At 42.5% G+C, this 11,675-nt stretch overlaps 1 protein-coding gene across 2 annotated transcripts; it reads left to right on the top strand.

The window, feature by feature from the left end:
- The first annotated feature begins 363 nt into the window (after positions 1 to 363).
- trib2 (tribbles pseudokinase 2) lies at positions 364 to 9,482 on the top strand. Of its 2 annotated transcripts, XR_014554708.1 has the most exons (4): positions 364 to 1,597; positions 3,911 to 4,203; positions 7,201 to 8,075; positions 8,191 to 9,482. XR_014554708.1 is itself a non-coding variant. In XM_083689146.1 (3 exons), exons 1-3 carry the CDS (start codon positions 1,328 to 1,330, stop codon positions 7,670 to 7,672), a joined length of 1,035 nt encoding a protein of 344 aa, XP_083545272.1. In that variant the 5' UTR covers positions 364 to 1,327; the 3' UTR covers positions 7,673 to 9,482. The 2 variants fall into 2 exon arrangements, 1 of the variants encoding a protein (XP_083545272.1); XM_083689146.1 differs by having other exon boundaries at positions 7,201 to 9,482.
- The last annotated feature ends 2,193 nt before the right edge of the window (positions 9,483 to 11,675 follow it).

Genomic DNA, 11,675 nt, shown 5'->3' with positions numbered 1-11,675 from the left:
ATAATATGATACAATAGGGTGCTGTGCTCCTCCTATGCTATTCTGGTTTGGAAACAATATCTCCATCATTTTTCCATGAATTACATTTCTATGGGAAATGCATTGCATTGAACAGTACAGTAGGCTACGACACTCCCACCCCCATCCCCCTCTCATCCAATTTACATTAAAGCCATACTCTGGATACATTTAGATTCCTAGGGTGTACATGAAACTCACATGACTGCGTATTACTGTAGTCAGCTTGAAAACCAATGGGGTTCCTTTCTGAGTGACGTCAGGGAGGCGTGTCGGAGGCAGGTTCTGTGTGTGTGCGTGAATCTATCCGCCAGGCAGTCAGCTCTTGCACTGAAGCACGGTGTGTTAGCGCGGCTGACCTCGCACTGAATGGACCAGATTCCCAGCCACGTAAGTACAACACCGCGGGAGAGGATGTCTTGCTGAATCAAGGGATAGGCCTGGGAAAGTCGGCCATCCCTTCCTTCCAGCAGCTGAAGCAGCCTACGACAGTTCCTTTGGATTAAAACGAATTTGTCGCAGAGACTTTCGAACACAAAGGGCTCAGAATTCTGGACGATTTTCTCTCCATATTTGGATAGCAATCATCATAGCTCGTGCATGGATATTATCTGTGGAGCAAGGCCCGCACAGTACTGACTAGCTAGCACTCGCAAGGAAGGAAAGAACTAGCTATCTTTATTATTGCTGTCACGTTCAATGTTGATTTAAATCGACTATTTAACTCCTCAGTGCAATTTTAACCGTGGTCATTTTTGCCTCCGTCTGTACCCCATAGAAAACGAACGTGTCATGTAATTCAATGAATCGGCAAGGTTAGCCTGCTAGCTTTATGCTTAATCTAGCAATCGTCACTAGTACAAAGCTGACATTCGATAGCCTTTCGGTGTTGCCTTTGTTGCAATTTGGCATTGCTGTTTCGCACAGTCTGAAAAATTGTTAGTTAATACTCAATTGCAGCACAATTTTGCAAAGAACTGCTCTCACGCTGCAGCAAACACTGCTATTGTTTAATCTAGTCTTCTGTTTCAATGTGGAAACAAGCTATATGGCCAGGTAGATAAAACACAATTGCAAAGGTTTTCTTAGAAATCTCTCTTTTGCATGTCTTGCATATTAGCCCTGTCGTTCGGTCGACAGCGACTCTAAGGTGCAATTGCAGAAAAGCAAAAGGTCAATTCCATCTTTAGATTTATACACACCATTGGACCACAGAAATACATATTTTGACTAGAAGTTTACACCCGAAGAAGTACCACCCCCAGACGTCGAAGACCTAAATTGTTTGGAAGTATTACATCGAATACTCATGAACATACAGAGGTCAAATCCCATTAACATTTCACGTTATGGGAGATCACGGCACAAAGCACACGACTTTGAGGAATTATCTTGCCTAAGGACTACTGAATCGAACCAGAGTTTCAGTCCAAATCTAGGGTCACCTAGTCCGCCTGAGACACCGGATTCTTCGCACTGTATCTCCTGCATCGGGAACTACCTTTTGTTGGAGCCCCTCGAGGGAGACCACGTTTTTAGGGCCGCCCACCTGCACAGTGGGGAAGAGCTTGTATGTAAGGTGAGTCCTCGACCCCATTGAATAGATTGACGGGTGTATTAGTTATACATGCTTATCCACTGTTGCCAGCTACATTAATTGTGCAGATGTCCTACAAGTGCACAACAGCGCTTCCTGTACCGTCTTTAGTCAATGGACAAAACAACCAGGTTATGTCATGTCCTATTCATCTGGGTCATGTGTTGCCCTGCAGGACTCCGTTCTACCGAGGGCCAGGTTACCTCGATGAAAGGCCAATTGGAAAAAGGGATTATAGAATGTTACAAGTATTGATTCTAGATGTATTATTGTAAGCTGCATAATAGTTCAAATAAATGCAGGCTACATTCATGCATGTCTGAATCCACATCCACAGTATGTCAATAATTATCAACGGGACATGCACAACTAAATAATGCACTACATGGAAATACCCAGTGTAGCAGCAAAATTTGTCTCCGTATATTTTATGCATGAATTGGAAATGGAGAACACTGAAGAGTAATGGAAAAAGTGAATGGAGTGGCAGGCAGCTCGCGCGTGTCTCGCATTGCATGATGTAACATCGACAAAGGAGTGAGTAACCACGCACGCACGCTCCTCTCCTCAACTCCTAATCTACTACCCACGTCTTTGTTCCTGATGTCTAAATCTAAAAGTGAGTTTGCCACCGTTACGTAGCCCTGAATGCTTCACAGTCTAGGCATACGCACTTTGAATCACATAATTATCAATTGTGTTTCTCCAGATTCTAGGGCAACGTAAGAATTAAAAAGCCTTGGTGGGCTTTCCATCTACAAGTTTCTGCTTGTCATTGCTTTTCTCATAGCCCCTATAGGACCCAGAGGTCTGATTGGTTAATCTATTGATTTGGTCCAAATGGCATTCGTTTTTGAAAGTGCACGGGGAACAAATCAAAGGCAACCCTTTGGTCTTTGTTTCCACCACACACAGCCTAGACAACATTTACTTAATGTAGGCCTATTGCTGATTATTGGAGCAGTGAAAATGTCCCTGAAGTACATTCAAATGTTATGAGCTGTAAGCAGGGTCGTTAACAAGCCTGATTAAAAGAAATAATTACTTTAATCCTATAGCAGGAGCAACATCTGAGTTAATGAACTACATTGCATTTCTATGATCAAATGAATATGGCCTTTGGCACTGCCATCATGATACATTTCCTATTTGACCTCCATTTTGTCTCTGTTACCAAGGAAAGTCAAAGATCAATTTACAGTATACACTCACTATTAGGAACACCTGTACACCTCATGGTGGAGGTGGTGTAATGGTGTCGCGAATGTTTTCTTGGCACACCTTGGGCCCGTTAATACCAATCAATCATCGCTTGAATGCTACAGCCTATTTGAGTATTGTTGCTGACCATGTGCATCCCTTCATGGCCAGAATTAACCCATCTTCTAATGGCTACTTCCAGCATGATAATGCACCATGTCACAAAGCAAAAGTTGTCTCAAACTGGTTTCGTGAACATAACAATGAGTTCAGTGTTCTTCAGTGGCCTTCCCAGTCACCGTATCTGAATCCAATAGAACACCTTTGGGATGTCGTAGAACGTGAGATTCACAGCTTGAAAGTGCACCTGAAAAATCTTCAGGATGTCGTCATGGACCAGAATCTCAAAGGAATGTTTCCAACATCTTGTGGAATCAATGCCACGAAAAATTGAGGCTCTTTTGAGAGCAAAGAGAGGCCCTACCCAGTATTAGTATTGTGTTCCTAATAAAGTGTTCGGTGAGTGTATATTCCCAAGATGGACCGTTTCTGCCAAGGTCTTGGCTGTCATAACTCCAGACCTACAAGGCTACAGAGGGTACCTGCTCTCTAACTATTTATTGACCGACGAAAGAGAGCGAGACCCTCTTACCTGAACTGGCCTCGCTGAATGTCAATCCCCAGCCTAGAGGGAGAGGTTACTATGGAAACCAAGGCAACTGCAACTCTACTGCGGTGCGCTCCTATTCTCTAACTTGCACCCCCACCTATATCCCTGCACTGACTCCCCCTCTTTGATTTTAAGGTCATTGGATAGGCCTAGGTGTAAACAACATGGCGGCTTCTAAATGATCTAAAGGGTTGGTGGGGCTATTTGCTCATTGCTTGTGCGTTTCCCTATGCTTTTAATCCATGAAGAGGGAGTGAATAAGAGCCAGAATAAAGAATTAGAACGCACCGCTGCTCTAGAACTCGGGCCTGCAGCCTACCGAGAGCGAATGAATCAATAGTCACCAACTTGCCATCTAATTGGAACAAAACTCTCTCTTCCCCTCTCCCCCTCCCCCCCTCCCCCCTGTCTCTCCCTGGTTTCAGGTGTTTGAAATCGGTCGATACCAGGAGTCTCTAGCGGCCTACTTTGCCCTGGGCAGGCACGAGCACATCAACCAGATCCTAGAGATTCTGCTAGGGGACACGCGTGCCTACGTGTTCTTCGAGAGGAGCCATGGAGACATGCACTCTTTCGTCCGCACCTGCAAGAAGCTACGGGAGGACGAGGCCGCCCGACTGTTCCATCAGATAGCCTCGGCCGTGGCGCATTGCCATGACAACGGGCTGGTCCTCCGAGACCTGAAACTGAGGAAGTTTGTCTTCAAGAACGAGGACAGGTAAGACGATGACAACAACCAACAGGTCTTTGGTGAGTTTCATCTTCACCTTAGTGTTATGAAGCTTTCCTGAAACTCCCCAGACTCTCACCTGTCAACTGTGCACTTCAGCAAGTGTAATATATATATATATATATATATATATATATATATATATATATATATATATATATATATATCCACCCTCATCAAATAAATAAATCATAAACACCTGAGGAGAAACTTTGGCCCTCGCTGCCTCCTCAGTTATTAAATATAACCATGACCAACTCCAACAGCCCTGTCTGTAGAGCAGAGATGGCCATATTGGAGCCACACTGTGAATGCACATGTGACCGTGGCTTAGGACAAGCAGATAGGGACTTTTGGATTGATTCCAGGCTAACCGCTGAACTGCTGTTGAACCGAGGAACAGTGGCATAAGAGTTGCCAGGACAAGCTTTGTGTGACAGATGTTCAATTAGGTTGGGCTTAGCCATGTAAGGCTGTACTACACAGTAATCACTCAGCGACGGAAGAATGGACTGTAGTATACACTGACCCCTGCTGTTTGTAAGTGTACATTGCACCCTGTCAGTACAAGAGTTTACTATTGCTAGAGCGATCAGCTCTGCTCACTGGAGTAGGTGAATTTTCCCCCATGAACACTGTTCTAAGGACAGTTTTGCATTTTAAATTGCCCCTAATGATTAAGTGCAGGATTTGGAAGAGAGGATGTTGATTTTAGACCTGTTCCTGGAGCTCAGTGCTGCCTGGCACACACGGTGCTCTCCATCTGAATGTGTATTGTCACCCTCTGGCTCAGATAATGGAAAAGGGAAGTTGAGCCACCAAACACATTTGATATGAGTCTTACGACCTTGACTGCCATGCCTGCGCCAGGACTGGGATGTCAAACGCTCCTGAATGATTGATGGGCACTGGGTTTAAGGGGGGGATAGTGAAAGGTCCTGCGGGTGCATCTCCAATAGTCTACCGCAAATCTGCTTCACCACACCTGTTCAGTTCTTTCAAAGCAGTGCAGATGAAGTGAAGGAGACAATGAGAGGAAGCCACTTATTCAGACTGTTGAGACTCTCACTGACCGGAACCCAAGCGCCAGAGCCTCAATGCAGTGAGTGTCCAGAGAAGGAAAAGGGAGAGAGACCAGACGTAAGGTGATAGTATGACAGCAGGTTTCCACAGCATGCATGCTGACGCCCTGACCTGATTATGTCACCGCTGTAGTGACCAACCAACCACCGTCTCCAGTAAAGTTTATAGGTCAAAGGTCAGACTCGTTGGGAATCCTCCACCACAGCAGTAGTGGAAGATCAAACACGTTACCCAAGCCCTGCCCTTACTGTGCCGGGGACCTTTTTACCCTGCTACAAGCTCAGGTTTATTTTAGAGTCTGTACTACACATTTAATTTTTTTTAGGATCTGTACTTGTGTGGGTCATAGATAGCGCAAGTTGAATTGCTTTACTGCAATTTAAATAACTTTCTTTTCAAAGTTGTTGCTCAGTTATTTCTTTGTCATTGTAGCATTGCCTTCCATATATTTTCTGCAGGACTCGAATGCCATTCACTCACTTAGACCATGCAACCTGAGATGTAGCCTTACCTGACAGGCACACAATCTTTTATCAAAATCATATTTTTGTGTGTTGCAGGTGGCCAAGGCACCTAAAATGAATCATTTTTTGTATGACGGATTGAAGCATGAAATGCATTTTTTCTCAACTACCAGCTTTCATTTATCTTTCTTAGAACAAAGGACCTCTGAACAAGTGAATGAGAATTGTATTGAATGGAAAATGAACAAAACCACTCCATTAGCATAAAGTAAAGCCTCCGCCTCCCTCTGTAACCAAGTAGGCCTCGCTGCTCAAAACAATGGATATTATTACGTGTGTGTGTGTGTGTGTGTGTGTGTGTGTGTGTGTGTGTGTGTGTGTGTGTGTGTGTGTGTGTGTGTGTGTGTGTGTGTGTCTACACTGTCAGACAGTAAGGGGATTTTTTTTCCTGAATTTGCAATAGCCAGCCAGTGCTGCAGCTCTTCCTAATTAGAATGGAATGGAGTGTTCAGATCTCCCAGAAGATGCATCACTGTGTCCTTGTCTGTCTTTCTAAAAATCCTCACACTCTTCCACACACAGATGGAACCACTTAAACAGCCTCATAAGTCTCCCTTTCCCGTCCGTGTGTTGAATCTGTACCCTGGGCCACTTCAGAGCCCTTAGTTATAATGCAGCTGAACAACCAATCCCAAGTATTGGCTCTCAGAATAGCTGTGATGGTTGGCTCTGAGAAGAGAAAGGCAGTCTTGAGCCTTGAGGTTCTTGATTTTTAACATTTTGAACTATTCTTTACAGCAAAACCAACTCAAGCCATCCATGATAATCGATGTTCTTTGTTGGATTGGAGAGGCCTTTTGAGAGACTGATGGCTGGCTGTGCTCTTATCTAAGTAAATGGAAATGTCAGATTTAAGCCCAGGGCATTATGTGCTCCACCTCATTTTATGTCCAAAGCTAAGGATCTAAAACATAAGGATGTCCATCAGAATAAATTACTCTAAGAGAATACTTGAATTGATTTTCATTGAATTAACCTGTATTTAGAGGGACACATCTGTCTTTCTGTGAGAAGGGGACTGAAGAGTTAATGTCTGTTTTTATTTAGGCCAATGTATTCTTTATTTAGAACAGGTCACATATTTGCGATTTAGAAATCTATTTTTATGAAAAAGAAAAACCTGTGCTAAGGCGGCAGCACAATGAGTACAGAAGCACAATGTGCACATATGGAAAAGCATTAATTTCCATGTAATCAGTCATTGAAAGTACAAATGCTCTAAAAAGAATTTCTCACCAGGTGCCAATGCTGTAGATCTAAAACATTGAATACAATGTCCGTCAAAATGAATTATACTTAATTCAGAAAAGCATGTTGGTCGTGTTTGTGAAATTGGTTCTTGGTGATTCATATCTTTTCCCTTTGTGTCTCTCTCTAGGAGCCTTGTGAAGCTGGAGAGTCTTGAGGACACCTACATCCTGGATGGCCATGATGACTCCCTGTCAGACAAACATGGTTGCCCGGCCTACGTCAGCCCCGAGATCCTCAACGCCAACGGCAGCTACTCAGGCAAGGCCGCTGACGTCTGGAGCCTGGGCGTCATGCTATACACCATCCTGGTGGGGCGCTACCCCTTCCACGACGTAGAACCCGGTTCCCTGTTCAGCAAGATCCGCCGTGGCCACTACAGCATCCCCGAGACGCTCACGCCCAAGGCCAAGTGTCTGATTCGGAGTATCCTCCGCCGTGAGCCCGCAGAGCGCCTTACCTCCCGGGAGATCCTGGAGCACCCATGGTTCTCCTCTGGGGCAGCGGGGGGCACTGTGGCACAGGGCAGGGGCGAGAGGGAGCAGGAGCAGACAGTGCCAGAGGCGAGCATGGAAGAAGAGCTGGAGCAGTTCTTCAGCTGAGCTGACAGGAAGCACAAAGGGACGACTACGCCACGGTCGGTTCGCTACGCTCGCAGAGCCAAACGGTAGTTTAGTATAGCAGGTGAACATTGGTCACTCACGAAAAGGTGTTTCCATCTTCTTTTCCTCCATTCCATGGAAAACCTCAAGCCTTGACATGGCGAATGGTGTACAAACATCACGGAAGCCGACTTCAGATAGGAGTCGTCGCTGCAGGACATGCAAGTCGTAAACAATGTAGCAAACTTTTTATTGTTTCTGTTTTGTTCTTACGTGGTGCTCTTAAAGTACAGACATATGCCATGAGTGACGCTACGGAAAGCACCAAGGGACAGGAGACCTCAGCCAAGAAGAACAAGACGAACAAACTGACAGTCAAACTGCAACATCACTCCTCCTATGAGTTCTCACAGCTTTAGGTGGAAGTTGCTCCTCATCACGGATCTAGGATCAGGTTAACCCTAAATCATAATCTTAACCATTAGAAGGATTAAACAATTCTGACCCTGGACTGTTAGTTAGGAGCAACTTCTTCCTATTCTCACAATCATCAGGACAGATGACCTCGTCTTTGTTTTGTGTTGCATTTTTGTTTATCATTTAGCATTTGTCTCTCATGGCCTAACATTACCTTATTTTAGGTTATAAAGCTCTTTCACTGACATAGAAGACGGATACTCACTAAGCTGTTGTTGTACCCGTTTTCAGTAACTTGTGTAATTCATCCTTTTCTCCATGTAGCCTTATTCCTTCTTCCACTCTGTGTACATTTTGTAAACTCAATGTTCCACCTTTCATTTATCATTAATGAGGCTACCTTTTTAAGTCAAATATCATCATGTTCTATTAAGCTATTCCATTAAAATTGTTACTGCTGCTTTGATATCTCTCCCGTAACCTTAATTTGTAACCGTTGTAAAGCCTCCAAATGTGGCAGTCATGCACTTGATTTGTTTAGGTTAGGTGAACGATCAATTCCACCTTTCTAGACTGGCTTCCTCTATTTAAGTTTAGCTTTCCATTTGTAGGAACAGAAACGTAACATTTTTTTTTAATTTAAATTGTAACAACTATATAAATATAAATATATATATATATATATTTAAAAAAACATTGCAGGGTTTTTCTTTTATTCAGAGATTCCTTTTTCATGTATATTGTAGGCAATACTTTGGACACAGGACAGGTGCGATGGGGAATAAGGCTGTCTGAAGTTTTAGAATAAACTATTTACTTTTGTGCCAGTATTTCTGTGCCCCACTGCCCATGCCACAAAGTCTCCCTTTTTTGTTTTTTCTTTTGACTTGACACCAGTTATTAAACAATACTATTACTATTACATGGTCTCCAGTACCTCATGTTAGTTTTCTACTGCCTGCGTAGGTTCTGTGAAAAGATCATGTTCTGAATGGATACCAGTGGACATGTTTTGTCGTATCTCAATGTTACTTGAATTTGTGTTTTTATCTAGTCATTGGCATGTGCCCTATGAATGCTATAGCCTGCTTAGCAGGGGGAAAAAAAGCTTGTTTCTTTTTTAAGAAAAGTGAAAACACGTGAAAATTCTCGAAATTCGCTATTTTCTGAGTTGCTTTTAAAACGACTATTGCTTTCATTTTTGTAGAATGAGCTACCCATATTTAAGTTGGTGCTGATTCGGTGCTAATGTTAAAAGGAGTCCTTTTCTTTTTTTCTTTTTGTTTATGGAGGGTGGTGCATGGTGGGATATCTGCCTCGGATGTTCTGATTGTAATGTAACTGATTTTGGTGTTTTGTCCAAATTTATTCAGTAAATAAATTGTGAACTGCTCCTCTGATTCTTTTCTTTTTCTATATACAGCTTAGACACTGCATTTTCATAACATGTTAGGCTTCTGTATGCTGCATGAAAAGCAGCATCCATCAGTCACATTGTTAAATATCATTGTATCGCATCAAGATGTTATAGTAGGCACACAACCCTAACCCTAACCCACACACACAATAACAAATGAAAAACAAAATGAAACTGTTTATGGTCAGACAGATAGCTACTAAACCATTGCAATTCAACACTATTGACACCATAAGACTGTAATTTACTTGACATATTAGCCTGATCTACAGTGTCAAAAGCTTTAGACAGATCAATAAAAATCATTGTTGTCAAGAGCCCTAAAAATATTGTCTAGCAAGGGTCATAGCAAAAGAGCCATTGAAGTTTAATGTTTATCTCTGAATCCAAGAATCTCTGAATAAGAGATTATTCTCAGAAAAAAACTCATGAGTCTATTGTAGACTAACCTTTCTAGTACGTTGACTAGGCATGGTAGAATTGAGACTGGTCAGTAGTTGCAGAATACAGAGGGACACAGAGGGATCATCAGATTTAAATAGAGGAATGACTTTAGCCCATTTAAACTGATCAGGAAATACATCAGTTAGAAGAGAGCGATTAAGAATATGCAACAGTGGTGTAGAGATAGATAACAAACATGTTTTGAGCAAGATGGGTTTTAGTTCATCATGGCCAGCACCTGTTGTTTTAAGTTTAGAGATGCCAACAAACTTATTTTCTGAAACCGGTTTAAATATAAATTCTGTCAAAGGGGGTTGGATCCCAGAATAGGACGGCTGGGTATGTGGTATCTTATTAGCGAGAGAGGGTCCAATATTCACAAAGAAATTGTTGAATTAATTTGCAATTTTGGAAGGATCAGAGATTATGTCATTCCCAATTTCACCTTTAAATTCATTGCACACCTTTTTATTAGAGGTAGATTTATTCATAACTTCATTTATAATTGTCCATGTTTATATCATTATTAGATTCATCTTATTTGTATTCAGCCTTTCTAGTAGATATACACATTTGTAATATGGTCACTCCCCTGAGTTTTGCTGCACAGAAGGCAGAATTACTGAGGAGGCTGAATTTGGCGGAAGCCCACTGTTGGATAATCCAACAGATATAGATTTAAGGGCTTATGTGTTGGGCTCATTTTGAGGGATCTGCAGCAGAAAAGGACAAGAAGGACAGAAACTATTCATCCCAGAGTTACAACTGGCAAAATCGACTGATTTTAGATCTGTAATGAAATATTGAGCTGCTTCTAGCAAAGTCATCCATACATGCCTTAGAATAACGTGCATTCGATTTGACAAAACGATCCACTTCTGTCTTATTATCAGACTGGCATAGAATATGAAAGAGACTACTGTTCCTTTGTGGGAAGATGAAGAGGATTTCACAGCCTTTTAATCTCCCTCTCTTCTCAAACATTAGGAAAGTGATTACACAAGATGAGTGTGGCATTTTGACAAGCTCTTTAGATAAACCATTTCCTTATAACACTCTCCCAAGAATTCCCCAAATACATTTTCTGTCAGTTTACCATGACAACACTGTGGTTCAACACAGTGGTTCTGATAGGTCACCTGACCTCCCCTGGCTCTGTTGACCTCTTTCTGTCATTAAATCACTCTAATTTGTTTCTCCAGTAGTGATCATGGTTAGGTATGTGTTTGTGTGTGTGTGTGTGTGTGTGTGTGTGTGTGTGTGTGTGTGTGTGTGTGTGTGTGTGTGTGTGCGTGTGCTAAGCTACACCTGTCATGTTCGTGCAGAGTAATCCTGATTAAGTTTAATATCAAATAAGGCAGGCAGCTGCTGTGGTAGTCAGGATGCCTGTTCAGTTTATACGTCTAACTGACACACGCATCAGAAACAGAAAATTGTGATTTTTTTCAAAGCCTTTCATAAAACATTGTTCATGGAGTTGTATAGGTAACCAAATGAAGTTTTGGGCTCTGTTTTATGATTTCAAAATCATACAGATCAGTGATCTTTAAACAGCTTGCATATTGAAGTGCCCTGGTCACAACCTGTGTTGTCCAGAGTTGAGTTACTACTCTGCCCTCTGTTGGTTACTAAGAGGAACTGGGACTTGCAGCGTACTGTGTGTTTTACACAAGCCCATGTTTCGTGGAATACAGTTAGACAAGCTGCACTGGACAGGATGGATAA

Source organism: Argentina silus, assembly GCF_951799395.1.
Source record: "Argentina silus genome assembly, chromosome: 17".
Classification (NCBI taxonomy): domain Eukaryota; kingdom Metazoa; phylum Chordata; class Actinopteri; order Argentiniformes; family Argentinidae; genus Argentina; species Argentina silus.
Note: the sequence above shows the minus strand (reverse complement) of the source record. Positions and strands in the feature narration are given on the sequence as shown.